Source organism: Patella vulgata, chromosome 7 (assembly GCF_932274485.2).
Source record: "Patella vulgata chromosome 7, xgPatVulg1.2, whole genome shotgun sequence".
In the NCBI taxonomy this organism is placed as follows: Eukaryota; Metazoa; Mollusca; class Gastropoda; family Patellidae; genus Patella; species Patella vulgata.
Genome location: NC_065885.2, coordinates 25421605 through 25438911, shown reverse-complemented (window position 1 = coordinate 25438911; position 17307 = coordinate 25421605). Strand labels below are relative to the sequence as shown.

The 17307-nt window shown below is 31.5% G+C and overlaps 1 protein-coding gene across 5 annotated transcripts in view; it reads left to right on the top strand.

The window, feature by feature from the left end:
- LOC126827433 (forkhead box protein P1) overlaps positions 1-17307 on the top strand; it is a 64209-nt gene that overhangs the window by 31182 nt on the left and 15720 nt on the right. For 4 of the 5 annotated variants that reach the window (XM_050556748.1, XM_050556744.1, XM_050556745.1 and 1 more), the window contains exons 5-8: positions 9408-9602; positions 15111-15303; positions 15539-15626; positions 16553-16723. In XM_050556748.1, the coding sequence (XP_050412705.1) occupies positions 9408-9602; positions 15111-15303; positions 15539-15626; positions 16553-16723 (647 nt within the window). Of the gene's footprint in view, positions 1-8960; positions 9205-9407; positions 9603-15110; positions 15304-15538; positions 15627-16552; positions 16724-17307 lie in introns of those variants that run through there. The other variant, XM_050556746.2, reaches the window with a different exon arrangement.

Genomic DNA, 17307 nt, shown 5'->3' with positions numbered 1-17307 from the left:
AAGGTGATTTTATCAAATTTTAGATACAGTACCAACATGATATCATCAAAAAGTAATTTAAAGATTGTCATACCTTTTTTGGTAATACTGCTTTTTATTATGTCTGGTCTGAAAGTCTATATCATTCTGGAATATTTGTTCTTTGGATGGAAATCATCATGAATTCAACACTAGATAACTAGTTTTATTTCAGAAAAAATTTAAATGGCTTAAAAAAAGCAGGAAAATAGCTAGGATATTTCAATTGAGAAAAACAAATATGATGTGTTACATTTTGAACTGTTAATGATGTTTCTGTTTAACAATGATTGAAATTGTCAATATAATGTATTTATTTGTCTTACGAATTTAATTGGTGTGGATGTTTTTCAACTTTATTTGATATGACAACTAATTAGTTTTATCCTGTATGTAATCAGGTTGGGGTTTTTTTCCATAATACCCTAATTTTTGCATGAACTCGCTGTCTACGCACTACACAGGTTTTGACAAAATCCACCTAAAAATGGAATGCCGATCTTTTGTTAATTGATAATTACTGGAAGCAGCTATTTGATACCATATCCCCCAATTTGTGACCTTATCCAAAAAAAAAGACTGAATTAGATAATGGTCTATGGTCATTTGCTATTTAAGAAGTGTACAGTAGTAAGAGGGTGTTAACAACTTAACAGGTAGTCTGACTTATGAGTAGGACAATATTGTTAGATCACCTACTGTAGCAGCGCATTCATGGTTTGACTCACATTCTAAAAAAAAATTAAAGTTGACTGGGTATTTTAACTTCTTTCACATTAATCATGGTGATACATCCTTTCAGTTGCATTAAAAAAACTGTCCCAGGTATTTTAATAAACCAAACTGGTTATTTATGTGCCAGAGGTTAATTGATATTATTAATAACTTTTAAACAAAATGTCTCATATCTTTGATGCAAAGACGATTGTTGATATGCAACTGTGATATGGTGCCATTTTATAGACTAATTGTGCACTTGTTCTAATGTGACAATTTTCCAGGAGTTTCAGGTCTACATTTTCCTTCCAATATGATGCAGAAAGATGCCAATAAACCACATTACTTATTGATAAAATAAAGATAGCTGGGATGTGAGGGGAGGATCATGTCAGTATCGGTACTAAATTGTTGGGGGGGTTTTAATTCAAAGTGGAAACATTCTATTTCTTTAAGCCCTTTAAAATATCTCAAATGGACCACAGTACATGTGTATATTTATAGATATATGTATATTTCTAAACCTAAATTATTCTTTTGTCTCATCTTGTGCAAGGCTGTATTAATTATTTTATTTTATTAATTTGTTGTGTTAAATTCTTGAAATAAGTAACACCCAGACCCATATTTCTGTATTCATGTAATAATGTAGGTTGTAAATATATTCTATTAAGATTGATTGTAGACTGTTAAATGATGTTCAATCTGTAAGTTCTTAAAGTAAGCCAACAAGAATTTTTACTTCAATTGGGTCATTCAGGTCACTGGACAGCACAAAACGATAAGATGGAGAAAGTCAGATGAAAGCGAAAGAAGAGGGCTTAGGAACTTATCGCAACCTCAGTAAATTATAGAAATTATTCTTCAATATCCACTTGTGAATTGGTTGATCTGCATGCCTGGCATGGTGGTAAACATTGACCGCAAAATAAACACGACAAGATCAAAAGCAAAAGTTAATTTGGTGGTAATACTGTCACCGGTTGGCTATTTTCTATTGCTTACTCAGTTGGCTGGCTGAATGATAGTGAAGGAATTAAAATGGTATGGAGTTGAAGGCAAAGTTTATTTAGGGTTTATTGGAAGAAATGTCAACTCTACTCTCCAGCCAGAACTCTTTGTTTACTATTGCTAAAAATCATTCCTTTCTGAAGGAAGAAATTAACTGACGATAAATATGAGCCGAGGCTGTATTGACTGGGGAAATATGTTTTAGTTTGGGGAAAATACCAATATTTAGAATTACTCAACGCGAATCAAACACACACAGCTGAGCGAGGCTCGATTCAATCAAATCGGCCGAAACCCTGTTTGATTTTGATGTTGAATAAACACATGATGCCGATGCTGACGAAAATGCCTTTATATTAGTGCGGCCATTGGTTGACCTACAAATTCAATATGGCAAGCTATTGTGTATCGTGTCTTGGCCCTGTCTTTCCGCCATTCTTCAATAAATAGAAGAAAATTTTGTTCAGATGGTTCGGGACAAATCTATAGAAATTTTATGTTTACACGTCAATATTATTTACTCGCTGGGAATGCGGCATCATGCTTATGTATACTCAGCGACTACATTTTGGCACTATTTCAAATTTCCACACAGTCAAATATGAATAGACATGAAACATCAAATAAGTCTGGAAAATTCAGATCTAAATTTGATACAAAAAACATTAGATATTGATTGGCAATATATGACGGCATATGCTCCATTATGATTTTTTTAATGGGAAATAAATAAATGTCTTTGCCACAAATAAAGATAACGTTTTTCATCATTTAAATAAAATTTATATTTTCATCATTAGTCTATAAGAAAATTCATCACGTAGGTTTTCGTATATAATTTTGTTTTTAACAAAATGAATTGGCTTCTTATTATAACATGAATCTAATATCTTTTACTGCAATCCACCGTGCACCCTCCAAAAAAAAAAAATGTAAGCAATTTCTTTTTGCGGTAATTTTTAATTTAAATTTGTTTTCCACAAATTATCAGTACATGTTATCTCTTAAAGATGCATTATGTAAGAACTAAATCTGTCTTTTTCAGGTCATGTTTTTGACTTTAAATGTTATACTTTTTATAAATTATTAATTAGGCATTTGATCACATGACAAGCCCATAATCAACTCTATAAAACATCAGATGGCCAAGATATTGAATAGGTTAGAACGCACTTGCCATTTGATAATTTAACTTTAAAATTGATAATTAAGACTTTGTTTATTATCGTAGCAATGATACTTGACAATCAAGACTCTTGTCAAAACTTCAAACACTTGTAACTTCCCTCAAAAGTAAGTAATCTTACTGCAATTTTCAATTTATTCATTTTCATTATCAATTTTAGAACTATTATAGGAAGAACGACCATCTCTGTATCTAAATTTTACATACCAGTAATGCATCTTTAATCCTTCATTTATCTTCGACATATTTTTAGAAAATAATTGTGGGTATTAGAGCATATTTTGTTTGCAAAGATAAAATATAATGATGAAAAAATGATGTATTAATTTATTGGGAATATCATCAAAGAAATTATGAAATAACTCAAGCAGATTTTGTGTGTGTATCAATTTAATTTTAAACCTTATTATTATGAATTGTGGGAGATTTAGAGGGTGTTTTTGTTTATAGAAAGGGTAGGAACATTTAGATGTAATATTTTCTCACATCCAACTCTTATTTATCTTTGCATGTACTAATGTATATCTAATGATTCATAATTTAACTAAATAAGTTTCCATTTGCAAACGAGAACTGTAATGTCAGTCAACAAAAATCTTTTAGAAAGGAAAGAGTTCAGCGGGTTTGAACTTGAGGTTTTGATTGTTTGGGTTCAATTGCCAATGTTTGAAAATAAACATCTATTGAATACCTATATGTTGGTGTTTTAGTATTTGATGAGAATTTTCTCACAGCCCCTGTCAAATCATGTTATTTGGGGTCAAAATATGACCAGATTATTTGTAGGACTGGAAAACAAATGTTTGCAGTTTTTGGTGATGTTTTGATTGAGAAAGTTAAATAAATGAGAAAGTATGGTGTGAACTGTTGCACCTGCCAAAAATAGGAAAATCACTCCGAGAATAATAAAATATGATAATGTTATGAAAGAAGATGATGAAGAAGGAAGTTGGAATGAATGAAACAAATTGGTGATTTGAATACTGGCTCTGCACTCAAAAAAGAAGAAATTCTTAGTTAACGTTAGATCTAACACTGGTGTCTAAAATAGCTAAAAATAACTCAATTATGTTCAAAATTCACTAAAATTCTTTATTCATTCACTAAACCATTGACTCAAAATCTTGGCACCATTGTAATCTAAAACTTGTGCAAATTAGAGACTGATAGTGTAATGTCCATTTGAGTAATCTGTATATGAAAAGTGTTATTTTTCAGTAAATTAGGAGGGTTGGGTGGTCAAATGGTTAACCTCTGCGCGTTTGATCATAAGGTCTGTCATTGAGTCAAATGGCATGGTTTAGATTCCCCGCTTGTACCTGAAAAGGAGTAGGGTTGCCTGTGCAACCTCGTGGGTTTTCTCTGGGTCCTCCAGGTCCCCCCCCCCCCCCCACTGTTAAAGACTGCTATGCGCTAGCGAATTATTGAAATAAAATTGAACCATGTTAGTCCCAAAATGTGTTGAGTGGACGTTCTACCCCATTTCTCTTTTTTCTTTTCAGTAAATTCGATCCTTAGGTAATTTGCATATTTTTGTAAAAATATGTATTTTTGGTTGAATAATGGATTTTAGTAAAGTTAAGAACATAATTGAGTTATTTTTAGCTATTTTAGACACCAGGGTTAGGTTTAACTTATATAGGCACAAAATGCTAGATTGTCCAAATATATTTTAGAAGTCAAAACATTGTACTATTTTAATGTAAAGTCTGTTGTTATTATGTAATTAAACATATTTGAGTATAAAAAGACCTTCATGAAGATTGGTTTGTATTTTACCCCAAAAGTCTGTTGTTATTATGTAATTAAACATATTTGAGTACAAAATATTGTACAATTATTGTTACTTTATTTGTCTGAGAGAGATAAAGATGGCATTGCGAAATCAATAGAAACCTATCTCAAATTAAAGTGGCTGTAACGTGTAAGTTAGAACTGACTGATTTCAATAAAAGTACATTTGATATTACATGGTCTTAAGCCCTATATTTAAGCTTCCACATATACCAGCGTAAAACAGAAGACTAAAGTGTGGGCTAAATTTGACCTTTGTTGTATGGGCTTTATGTGTTTGGTTTTCACTTAAGATTTATTAAATACAATATTTGTGTAAATGCAATTTCACTACTATGCAAAAAGGATTTAAGTCGAAAAGCGTAATTGCCATCTCTTCTGTATCTTTGAATTTCACCTTGGGTTCAATCAAGTTGTTAGGTTTGTGGATGTCAGGACAAAATTTCTCTCATTGCACACTACAATATGGTATTACTCCTCTTAATAATTAGCCCAGTTGCTGCAGAAAGTAAGAAGTTAAACCACATTTCATTTCAAATTTTAGCTGCAGAGGGATCTGTTTACATGAACTAAACAAAAATAAACCTGTACAATAGACATGATCACAGTTGAACAATAGTTCAACAGATTTATATTTGTTTCTTTCAAATTAATTTGTAATTTAGAACAAAAAACATTCCTAATTATACCACAGTACTGTCCAGTCCAGTTTCTATCCAATTAGTTAGTATATGTGTATATATGATTTATAGATGTTGTAGTCTTTACTTATTCAATAATTATAAAAACAAAAACATTGTTGGTTTGTGTTTTTCATTTATTAGGAAATGTTAATTACATGTAAATAAGTTTGTGTCAGATCTCTGGACCCAAAAAATGACCAAGAATTGATAATGAATTAAGAAGCAAGCAAAGTTGAAGTTTGGGCTATTTTTTAAGGTTATGGATTTTATCATGGCCCTTCTAATTAAACGCTGCAAGATAGCTTTTTCAAAGCATTTATAACTAGTGTAGAATAAATTTTAAATTAATAATGAAGTGATTTGACCTGGCAGTAGTTTTTACCAGTCTGTGCTGTATTTCCCCAGCCTTATTGAGTTATATAATTTATTTAGATTCCAAATAAACAATTGATGTTTACTTTAGATAGTTGCCATGGTTACTAGAGTCTGTAAACACTGGGTCAGCATGTGATAACATTCCTAGTTATTTGTTTTGTGTTTATTACTGATAAGAAACTTGGGATTTTTTTCATATTCACTACTTGGCTAATATTTACTTAATTACTCAAATCCCTTCTAACTTTTAATTGTAAATTTCTATTTTTATATGCCTGGATTGAAATGTTGTGTACTGTCGTCATCCTCGTCCGTCCATCTGTTCATTGTCCACAAATTGTGTGTGGATGTTCTACGTTCTGGAGGCTAAAGCTAGCATTCAATTGTTTATTTTAATTAGTTTAAGAAGACTTTGTTTTTTGTATCCTCTCCATATTATGTAAATACAACTGTGTCTTATTACAGTAGTATTTGACCATAATTTGTTCAGTTCAATCCTTACCTTTCAAATAAACTGAAAATTTGAGGGGTTTTTGGGGTTTTTTTTTTGACACTATTTATTCAATAACTATTTACATATTATAAAAGTACACTATATGATTGTGGGATCTGAAAACAAGCCGGGGCTTATATAAATTCATCTCCCAAGGACATTATTTTCAATAAAATATAAAGTACACTGTATAAGATTGTAATCATAAATAACAAACTGGTATAAAATTACAAGGTAAAAGTGTTACTCTCATTTAATGAATCAAAAAGTTATATTGGTTTATAGTATAAATTAGTTAAAGTACAGAATGTAATAGAAACGAGGTGGGTTAGCGAAATGATTATCTGATGTTCATAGTACGGAAAGGGTATGCGAAACTCTGGCTGTGGTAGGAGAAAGAAGATATTATTGGAATCGGAGGCATCTGGCGTGCGATGGCGTTTCATAGTTGGAAAAAAAAATAATTAATATTTAATATTAAGTACACAATATGAATCAGGAGAAGTATTACCACCTATCAAGAGGCACTAATCATCACACAATTAGTATTAAAACAACTTAAATATCTATACATTGATGATAAGTTATGACAATCGAGACACGTTTTTCAAGATTAATTAATAAAAGTCCATCCAAGCGATTAATCATGTGACATAATTTGTGTTGTGTTGTTCTTGGTGTTTACATCCGCTTCCACGGAGGGTGATATCTGATATTGCAGACAATTCTTATTTATATTAGGTTGAGACCGTGCCCCTACCTCCAAGCATCATAAGCTCACACCAGGGATGAAAACCACAATGGCAAGTCAGAGCTTGAAGTGCGACACTTAGACCACCAGGCCATCCCAACCATGCCTATGACATAATTTATTCCACAATTATTTATATAGCTTACAAACTATTGCCATGGACCCAACATCGAAATGGGCTTCTTTTAGATGCAGTGTAAATGTGGAGACCTGTTTCAGATATTGCGATTGAGGAGATTTGACCTGTTAGTTGTATTTTATGTCCGCTTCCACGAAGGTGATATCACAGAGATTTGACCTCTCTGGATATGTTTTTAAATGATATAAGTATTTTGTTTATGATTAATGGTTAGGGATTAGTTTGTTGTTGCCTGTGTTTTATTAAATAGAGATCAATACAAATCAGTGTCCTTTAATCTTGTGCTAAAATCATATAACTATATATCTGCATACACCACAGAGTTTTAATAAATACATGTCAGAGAGGAGAGCAGAATAATAATAGGTGTATGACTACAGCAAACAAACAATCATTAATGCTTTTAGAAATATCAATAAGATTGCTAAAGATTTACTAATGGCGTAAATGTATAGCTGAATAGATTTGATTATTAGTTTTGTTAGAGAGGATTTGTAAAGAGTTTTTTTTTTTTTGTTTTACCAGTTAGATTATTTGTTTATGTAGTATGAATTCCCAACAATTGACAAAGCTTTTTATTATCTGGTGGGTTTATTGAAAGCATAAAACAATACATACATATTAGAATAAATAAGATTGTTTATTGAAACCTATAGTGGTTGCTATAGTTACAATTTAGAATTACAGAATTTCTTTGAATTGGGTTGAAAAAAAGAGAAAACTGTTGATTTAATTAAATCCAATGTGTTAATTTGATTTAGGTTGAGCTGTAGAGGTATACTGTCATATGAAAATATTTTGTGTCTCTGAAAGAAACCCCTTGATAGAATTAACCCATTTTTAGTATTCATTAGGAACATTTATACACTTGTAAGTGAAATGAAATGTGGTTTATAAGGTTAATGTTGTACGTTTCTGCACCAACTGGGCTATTGAAAACCTACTTACGGCATAGAGTGTGCTATGAGAGTAATTTTGCATGGACAGTGGGGCCACAACTAATCTTATTTCGAATTCCAACTATCAAGGGTTCTTTTACGTGCATGCCAATGTGTACACGGAAATAAACATGTTTAATGTCTCGTCACATCAATACTTCAATCATTTTGAGACAAACATATGTTCGTTGTTATTTCTATGATCACATGCGTACTGTCATAAACACGGTAGGAGAATTTTGTCAAGACATTACATTTTCCTCCTTCTCTGCTTTAGTTTCCATCTGTGAAGGGTGCAAGTTTCCACATTTTTTAAAACTCATTTCTGGGGTGAAGTATTTCAGGAAAATTTTAGTGCATGTACATGTATGTTAAATAGTATAAAGTAAAATAGACTGTTTCATAGGAAATATTCTCTTTTGTAATTTGTTGTGAAGACAGCAATATTTTTCTTTTGTTAGAAAGTTCATCATTTTGTGTACACAACTGTTTTAATGAAATATATATTCCTAATAAATAAGCAAACTATGGATAGACCTTTATAATAAAGCTGTTTGTCTTCAGTTTTCTTTTTATGGTGTTATTGTTTGATAGGCATAGCTAAGTAATGGCTTTTTAAAGTTGTTTGGTTCAAGTTGTTTATCAGTATGAAAACTAGACAGACTCTAAGACTATTTATAATTGATTTGTTTACACAAATGCCAAGTCATTTTTGTTTACACTATTGCAGCTGGCTAGCCGCCATATTGTTTATTATTCTGAGATTATTATTAACAACCAACTATAATGATCTAAATGGTGGATATCTCATTTCCTTTTGTAGGAATAAACCTGAAACTAGTAAACAAGCTAATGTTGGATTTTTAATGTGGATTAAATGTAATTTGTTGTGAACAAGTCTACCACAGCGAAGTTGTGATAATGCCATAATGCAACTATTTTGTTGAATTGAATACATTTCCCCTTTATGATAATTTTATTTTCATGTTGTGTATTATGTCATTGTGCTGGATAAAAGAGCATAGATTTTTTCCACAAAGGACAATCATGTTTAATTCCCAACTAACATCTTTAATATTGCCATTTGTACCAATGATAGGTAAAGTTATAAATATCCCCTATATGTGTATTTTAAATCGTGGATGTCAGGGTGCAAAATTAAATATCATGGGATTCAGCATTCACTGGAACCATTATAATATTTGTACTGTATTGTTAATTTTAAGACTGACTGAATCAGTGTTATAAAAATGTTCTTACTCATAAATTATTTTTATACAGATTGAATATTTCATATTTTAGGTATGATGTCACCAGGAGAGATCCAACAATTGTGGAAAGAAGTGGCTGGACAAACAGGGCTTGATGAAAATATAGTCAAGAACAATTTAAATGGGATGTCTTTACCTACATCTATACCTAACTCTATTCCTAGTGTACATAATCCTAATTTTATGACCAATGGCTCATTACCTGTTGATGGCTTTTTACTACCAGGTGAGTCAAACTTTTATTTGGAAAATGACAATAGTTAATGATATCTAATGTCACCCATTTATATTTCCGTCTAAATATGTTAAGGGTCTACTTCAAAATGGAAAGCTTTATCACTTGTCATATATTTATACGTATATTGCAAGCAGGCATCCCCTGTGCAGTAATATTACCTGTCAGGTTGTTGTTACGAGGGTGCTAGCAAATGTCTGAGACCCAGATTTAGATACACTATAAATTAGGTGTTTCAAGACTTGACAGTAAACTCTCTATTTTGAATCTTATTAAAAAAAGAAAATCTGGGAATCAGATACATATTCTTTAGTACATTTTCTCAATTGTGAGAAATTTCACAAGTCAGTTGGTTAACTAACATTATAGAAATATTTAATACTCTTTAATCTCTTAAACAGACATTATGTAAGAGCTAAATATGCCTATTGCAGGTCTTTCTTTGGGCCTTACATGCTGTATAGATTATTAATTAGACATTTATTAACATGAAAACACCATAATCAACTCTCGATGCCATCAGATGGCTACAATTTTAAGCAGATTAGAATGGTTTTCGGCCATTAAATGATTTAATTTAGAAATAGAGAAGCAAGACTAAGATTCAAATGACCAGTACGGTGGTTACGATCAATGCACACATCTTGTCAAAACTACAACCATTGATTACTTCGCTCAAAATAAAGTAATTTGAATTAAATTTTCAATGTATTTATTTTGCATTATCTATTTTTGAAAATTTTAGTGAGATGTTACATAATGTCCCATTGATGTTTAAAATTAAATTTTCAATGTATTTATTTTGCATTATCTATTTTTGAAAATTTTAGTGAGATGTTACATAATGTCCCATTGATGTTTAAGTTCATTGATTATTAACTGTAATATATTTTTCGAATTGACTTGGCCTTGAAAAAGGGCTTGGAGAGACACAGCTTCATGATTGTGTGTGGAGATTAGTTTGAAAATGAACTGATATTTTCATAGAGAAATGTCAAATTTCACAAAATTAAAAAGTAGGACGGCAGAGGACAGTACTTTATGCCAGGATTTTAACCTATCTTAAATTAAGCATCTGAACAGCAAACAGATTCTGTAAGAATATACACAATTTTTTTTTATCTCTGAGAATTTAAGCTGATACAATTCTCCTGCACAGATAGGCTTCTTTGTGTTCAATGATTTATTTGTTGTTTGCCAGTTTTGTAATTTATGTGAGGTAACAATGCAAAAAAAGGTAGTGTTGTTTCTCTTCTCAAACGACTGAATTTCTCTTGAATTTATTTACCAGCTGGTGGTGGAGAGGAAATGAAACACACCTAAATATAAATAGCTTGATGAAAGTTATTTGTAAATAATATAAATAAATATATGTTGGTTGTATGAGTCACACATTAAATTGGTTTGTCTAAAATTTCGGGGTACACATCTCTCTTCTGCCCGGATGTTTATCTAACTTGATTGTTTACTGTAGATAGGGCGTATTATTTAGATCTTGTAATTTGACACTTTGAAATAAACACAGGGTTTTCACCCAACACATACAAATGCTTGTCACAGTTTGCCTCCATTCAGACAAATTATATATTTCATCCATATAATTAGTAACGATTCCCCACATTCAACATGACTTAAATCAACACAAACTGAATTTTTTCTCCACTAAATTGTATTTGAATAACCCATTCAATTCAATTTAAACTTTTCTTTTATTTGTTTATCATTGCTCGATGAAAAATTAGCATTTTGTCCTATTCACATGTACAGTGTTTGTTTTGTTTTGTTTTCAATGCAGTTAAAATTTTCCACCATATGCATGAGCCATGAATCACGAAGTTGATTTTTATACACCTACAATGAAATGTGGTTGTATATTGTAGTCACCCATGTCCGTCTGTCTGTCATTGATCAGTGTTTGTGGACACACTGAAAAGGGCATTATGTAAGATTTAGATAAAGAGCTGGTCGTTCTCACCATAACATTTAAAAAAAAAAAATCATTCAAAATGAATATGTTGAAAATTTAATTCAAATTACCTTATTTTGAGCGAAGTTATCAATGGTTGTAGTTTTGACAAGATGTGTACATTGATCGTAACCACCGTACTAGTCATTCGAGTTTTAGCCTCGCTTCTCCATCTTTAAATTAAATCATAAAATGGCTGAACCGCTCCAATCTACTTAAAATGGGAGCTATCCGATGGCATTGAGAGTTGATTACCGGTATGGTCTTGTCATGTTGATAAATGTCAAATTAATAATAAATATAACATTTAAGGCCCAAGAAAAGACCTGCAATAGGCAGATTTAGCTCTTACATAATGCCTGTTTAAGACCAAAGTCATCATCTGATTGACTTTGAATTTATACACAGTGTTTATGTTCATAAAATGAAGAAAGGCTATTGATTTTTCAATGATTTCCGATTATTACTGTAGGTATTATTGCCTTAGATGACTAACAAATATCCTGTGGTCGCCCTAAAGCTAAAACTATTATCTGAAATTTACACACAGTTTTTGTGTTACTATGACGAAGAAGCCTGCCTGTAGCTTCACAATGATTTCCAATAATTGCTTTTGGACTTATTGCCCTTGATCACTTTGAAAAATCTTGCGAACCCTCTAGAGGCTAATTTTATCAAGTTGATGTGAAATTTATTCACAGTGTTATTGTTTATTAGATGAAAAATCCTATTGATTTCTGATAGATTAACAGCCAACAGTTATCCAACTGATTATCATAAAAAGTTGGATTATTTCTGATAATTACTTCATGGGTTGTTGCAACAGACTACTGGGACGAGTAATTAGTTGCTGTGGGTTATATTTGTTTCATGGCAACTCATATCTGTCCTTGTACTCAAACAGTCAAACTATAGCTCTTGTTTCTATTTTTCTTTTCGTTTGAAGACGAATTGGCCAATGCAGGATTCAAGAGTTTTATTTATACTTTATATTTACCTTTTCTAAAACAGACAGAAAGCTTTGCACCGGTTCAACCAGACGCAATGTTTGTTGAATATAGTGGATATTATTTTAGTCAAGTATAATTCACATCATTGATCTCTCTCAACCAATCACTTCACCACGAATTGTTTTTTAACAACACATAAACTGCTTGAATCGCTTTGTTTATTCACAAATAAATAATTGAAAGGAATAATTTGATGGTAATATCGCCCTGTGTTTATTTTAGATATGTACTAAGCCCGTATAATTCATCCCACATGAAATAATATATGATATTATGTTGAACTTTGTATTTTATTTTCTCCCACCATTCTGTGCAGGAGATAATTCAATTTCATTTATTTACCATTAATAATTATAGGGATTTTTAAACCTTTTTTTTACGTGCTGATATTATTTAGATATGATGGGTTAATGTTTGATTTATTATAATTGATAGGTATCCCAATTATTAAATTAACTAGGACAAAACATACATGAGATAATTCAAATCAAATAATTGAGCATAGTCATGCTTGTGTAAGCCCAATATGATGAATTTGTAATAATATCAAAATCTTTAAAACAGGTTCTGCATTGTAGATTAAAGCCACTGATCGTCATGTGAGGGATTCGGAATCCCTTGTAAACTACAGTATTATTTAATTTTAATCTCTAAAAGGAATATCAGCTCCAAAATGGTTTAATTCTGTTCTGAACTTGCAAAGATATAATGAGTTGAAAATGTTGCAACATTCGTAAACAAGCCAGCTGTAAAGATACGTGTTCGGTAAAATCTTTTGATGAGGGTCTTTTTAATGCGATTAAATCCAAGCTGGGAGATGATTATCTACCATTTAAATAGGCTTCTTTTTTTCTTTGGGACATACATTCAATATACATTTCAGAAAAAAAGGTTAATTATTGTAGTGTTCAAAGCCCAACAAGATTTCATAACAAGATTTCATAAATGTTAAGTAATCAGTTTGAGTATGTATTAGTGTAGAGTAAGCTGTGAAAAATTAAATGTTGTCCACGAAATGCAAATGGCGATCAATGGCTTTAAAGGAGCTAAATCGCTAATATTTGGGACCTAGAAATTGACACAAATGGGACGCAATGCATACAATAATGTAATATGAATGTATATTAACTGATTTGCATTCAATCGTTTCTGTTTTTACTCTAAATTTCAAATCGGTTATGTTCAGCGAAATACGCCAGAAGTCTCAATCGAATGGCATATGGATATGTCTAGCTTCGTTCTTTGAGTCCCTTGTTACAAAATGCGCTGAAAAGCATTTTGCTGCAGGATTTGTGTACCAATGGTAAAATGTTTATTTTGTCTAAAACATTGGATATCAGAAACCCATCTTTTCCTCGGTAAGATCACAACATCAATGTTGATTTAAATTAACAAATAATTCATGTTTTTAATGTTGAAGACTTTGAAGGATATTGACTTAGAGACTTAGCTACTTTAAGTAAGATTACACATGCATCTGTATTCATGTACTGGGTTGGGCAGTAGAGCTGCATTTGTTAAAAGCTTATACCCACTTAAAATTTAATCTTTACATGTATGTTTAAATAGTGGTTTAGCTTCTTCCCAATTTTTATCACCCGAAACCTGGTCCTGAAATGACCTAGTTTTTGTTGAGTGGATGTTAAACCCCATTTCTCTCTCTCCACCCAATACCACTTTTCATTTGTTTGAAAAGTTCATTTTGTGTTTCTTCTGATTGAAAAATCTCTATTAATATTTGTGGGGGTTGGATGGCCGAATGATTAGCGTGTGTGCGTTGTATCAGAAGGTGTGTCATTGAGTCAGCTGGCATGGTTTTGATTCCCTGGTTGTACGTGACAAGGAGTAGGATCGCCTGTCCAACCTCATGGGTTTTCTCCAGGTCTTCTGGTTTCCTCCCACTGTTAAAGACTCCTATACGCAAGCGAATTATTGAAATAAAATTGAACCAAATGGTAGTCCCTAAATGACCTAGTTCGCGTTGAGTGGAGGTTAAACCCCATTTTTCTCTTTCTCCCTCTCTAATAAATTTGCACATGTCATGCATGCCTTATAATATAATCATATCTAGTTTGTTTGTGATATCATTTTAGGGGTTATATAAACATTACTCATTTTAATTGACATTGAATGAACAGAGATAAGTGTTATTGTCGCTTTTGTAATACCCTTAACATTTATCTTAAAGATGCATCATGTAAGATTTAGATTAGATTAGTTCAAAAATAGATAATGAAAAATATATAAATGGAATATGTCAATCAAATTACTTTATTCTGGGCAAAGTTATGAGTGCTGGAAGTTTTGAAAATATAGTCTTGATTGTCAAGTACTATTGCTATCGATAATAAACAAAGTCTTGATTATCAATTTTATGGTTCTAATCCATTCAATACCTAAGACATCCGATGGCCTAGAAAATTGATTTGGGGATTGCCATATGATGGATCTTTAAACTTTATCTAGAATTTTTATTTTTGTATTTTTTTAGTAAAGTTAGAAAAACTATGATCGATTTTTCAGGAGCAGGTTTAATAGGTCAACCACCAATCAGTATAAAGCATAATGAAACTTCAAAATCCTTGTCTACTACACTGTCGGATAATTCCAGTAATTCCACGACTAACCCACCTGCCAATAACCCACTATGTCGACATAATTTCTGTAAATGGCCAGGATGTGATACCCATTGTGAAGATTATGCAGCATTTATAAAGTAAGGCACAGTTTGGTATTATTTACATCAGAGACGCTGTGACACACTTTTTAAGGGGATCTGTTTCTCTGTCTAAGAAAACCGAGACCATATAAAATTAGCATAATTCAGTAACTCAATTTGAATGAATTTGTTTCTGATGGGCATCATTTTTGTTAAAACAGGAAAAATATTATTTCACTTAATTTTTCTTTCTTGACAATTATTTATTAGTTGAATTGTCCTAATATTTCAGGCATTTAAACTGTGAACATGCATTAGATGATCGAAGTACAGCTCAGGCTCGTGTTCAATTACAAGTTGTCAATCAACTAGAGATGCAGGTAAAATAAATACAGGCTGTTTCTTGCATATGACATTTATTTATCAAATTTGATCGAATTAAAATTAATGAATGCAGTTTACCATCTTTCGTTCAACCCAAATGTATATCTGAGAAAATAAAATTCAACAGATTGGGGACCATGCTATTTGTTGAATGCCTGCTTTGTAGAATTTGTATTAAGAAACTAGCGATGTTATACATAAAATGAAAGTACCACTCCTTTGTAGCTTTAAGGAAATAACAAGGTTTTAGAAACACATGAGATAGCACCCTCTCTTTGATCTGGGTCAAAAATAAATTTTCAATTATCTTGGACTTTATATATGTTGATCTATTTGATGACATGAAAATCTATATTTGTTTAGAACTTTACGTTCATAGATAAGTGTAGCATTGATATATAACTGATTTTGTTTTTCTGTGTCAAAATCGTAAGCCAACGAAACTAAATTTAACATCTGCTAAATCTTTTGAAACAAAAGGTTAATCATATAGAGCTTTTTCCACGACTAACCAGAATAACACATTAAATCAATCCACTTTGATATTTTATTTTTTATCAAAGTTTTGGGTGGTAAAATGATAGTTTATCACGTGCGCTTTAGATCATAATGTCATTCATCGAGTCAAGTTTTGTCATTTTATTTCTTTGCTTGTACATGTACTTACATGTACTTGACAAGTAGGGTTGTCTATCCAACTTCATGGGTTTTCTCCAAGTCCCCCAGTTTTGTACACTGCCAAATTATTGTAATGAAATTGAACGATATGCTAGTCCATAAATAACATAGTTGAACCACATTTATCTCTGTCCAAAAACAAGAAGATTTGGCTCCTTTAAAATCATACATACACTATTTTGTCATTTCATTTATAAGATTTCTTGGTATCTTAAAGTAAGAATGATTTCATTTTTTATTGTAGTTAACGAGAGAAAAAGATTTATTACAAGGAATGATGGAACATCTACATATGAAGCCTCCGCCACCATCTTCATCATCACAGTTGTCTCCCCCTTGTCATGGTTCAGCACCTCATACGCCTCATCATATAGCCGCTCCTACAGAACCTAAACAGAGACCAATCAGCCCACTCGTAAGTTATTAACTTTCTTTACATGATGGTTATTGTTCAAACAATATCCAGTCTTAATAACATGAGAAACCTCCCATCTATTATGGTGTGGCCATGACATTACATGTACAATATTATATCATGTTCTGATAGCGGAGGTAAAAAAAGAAATAACTTAAAATATTAATGATAATACACGACATCTACATGTAAGGGAGATAACTCTTTTTTAAGTTCAGCTTGTCTTTCACTTGCTTCTAGATGATCAATAAAATGACATTTATGAAGAACAATTAAACAGATTTGCACTGTGGATGAAACATTATATCACAGAAAAATAATTGTTGCACAAAAAAACATGGAATAGAATACTGTTTCCTTTCCTTTTATGTTTACATTTTATGAGGAAATGCAATGAAAAGATTTTGTAGATTTAAGTGGAAACACACAATGGACCTATTGTATAGTTTACAATATGATTGTATTCATATCTGATAATTAGAATGTTATATTACTTGTAATTTTAAGCAAGTGAGATTTCACACAAAGATTTGCTATGCTTATTAGACCATGTTATGATTATACTATATACCTTGCACAGATCG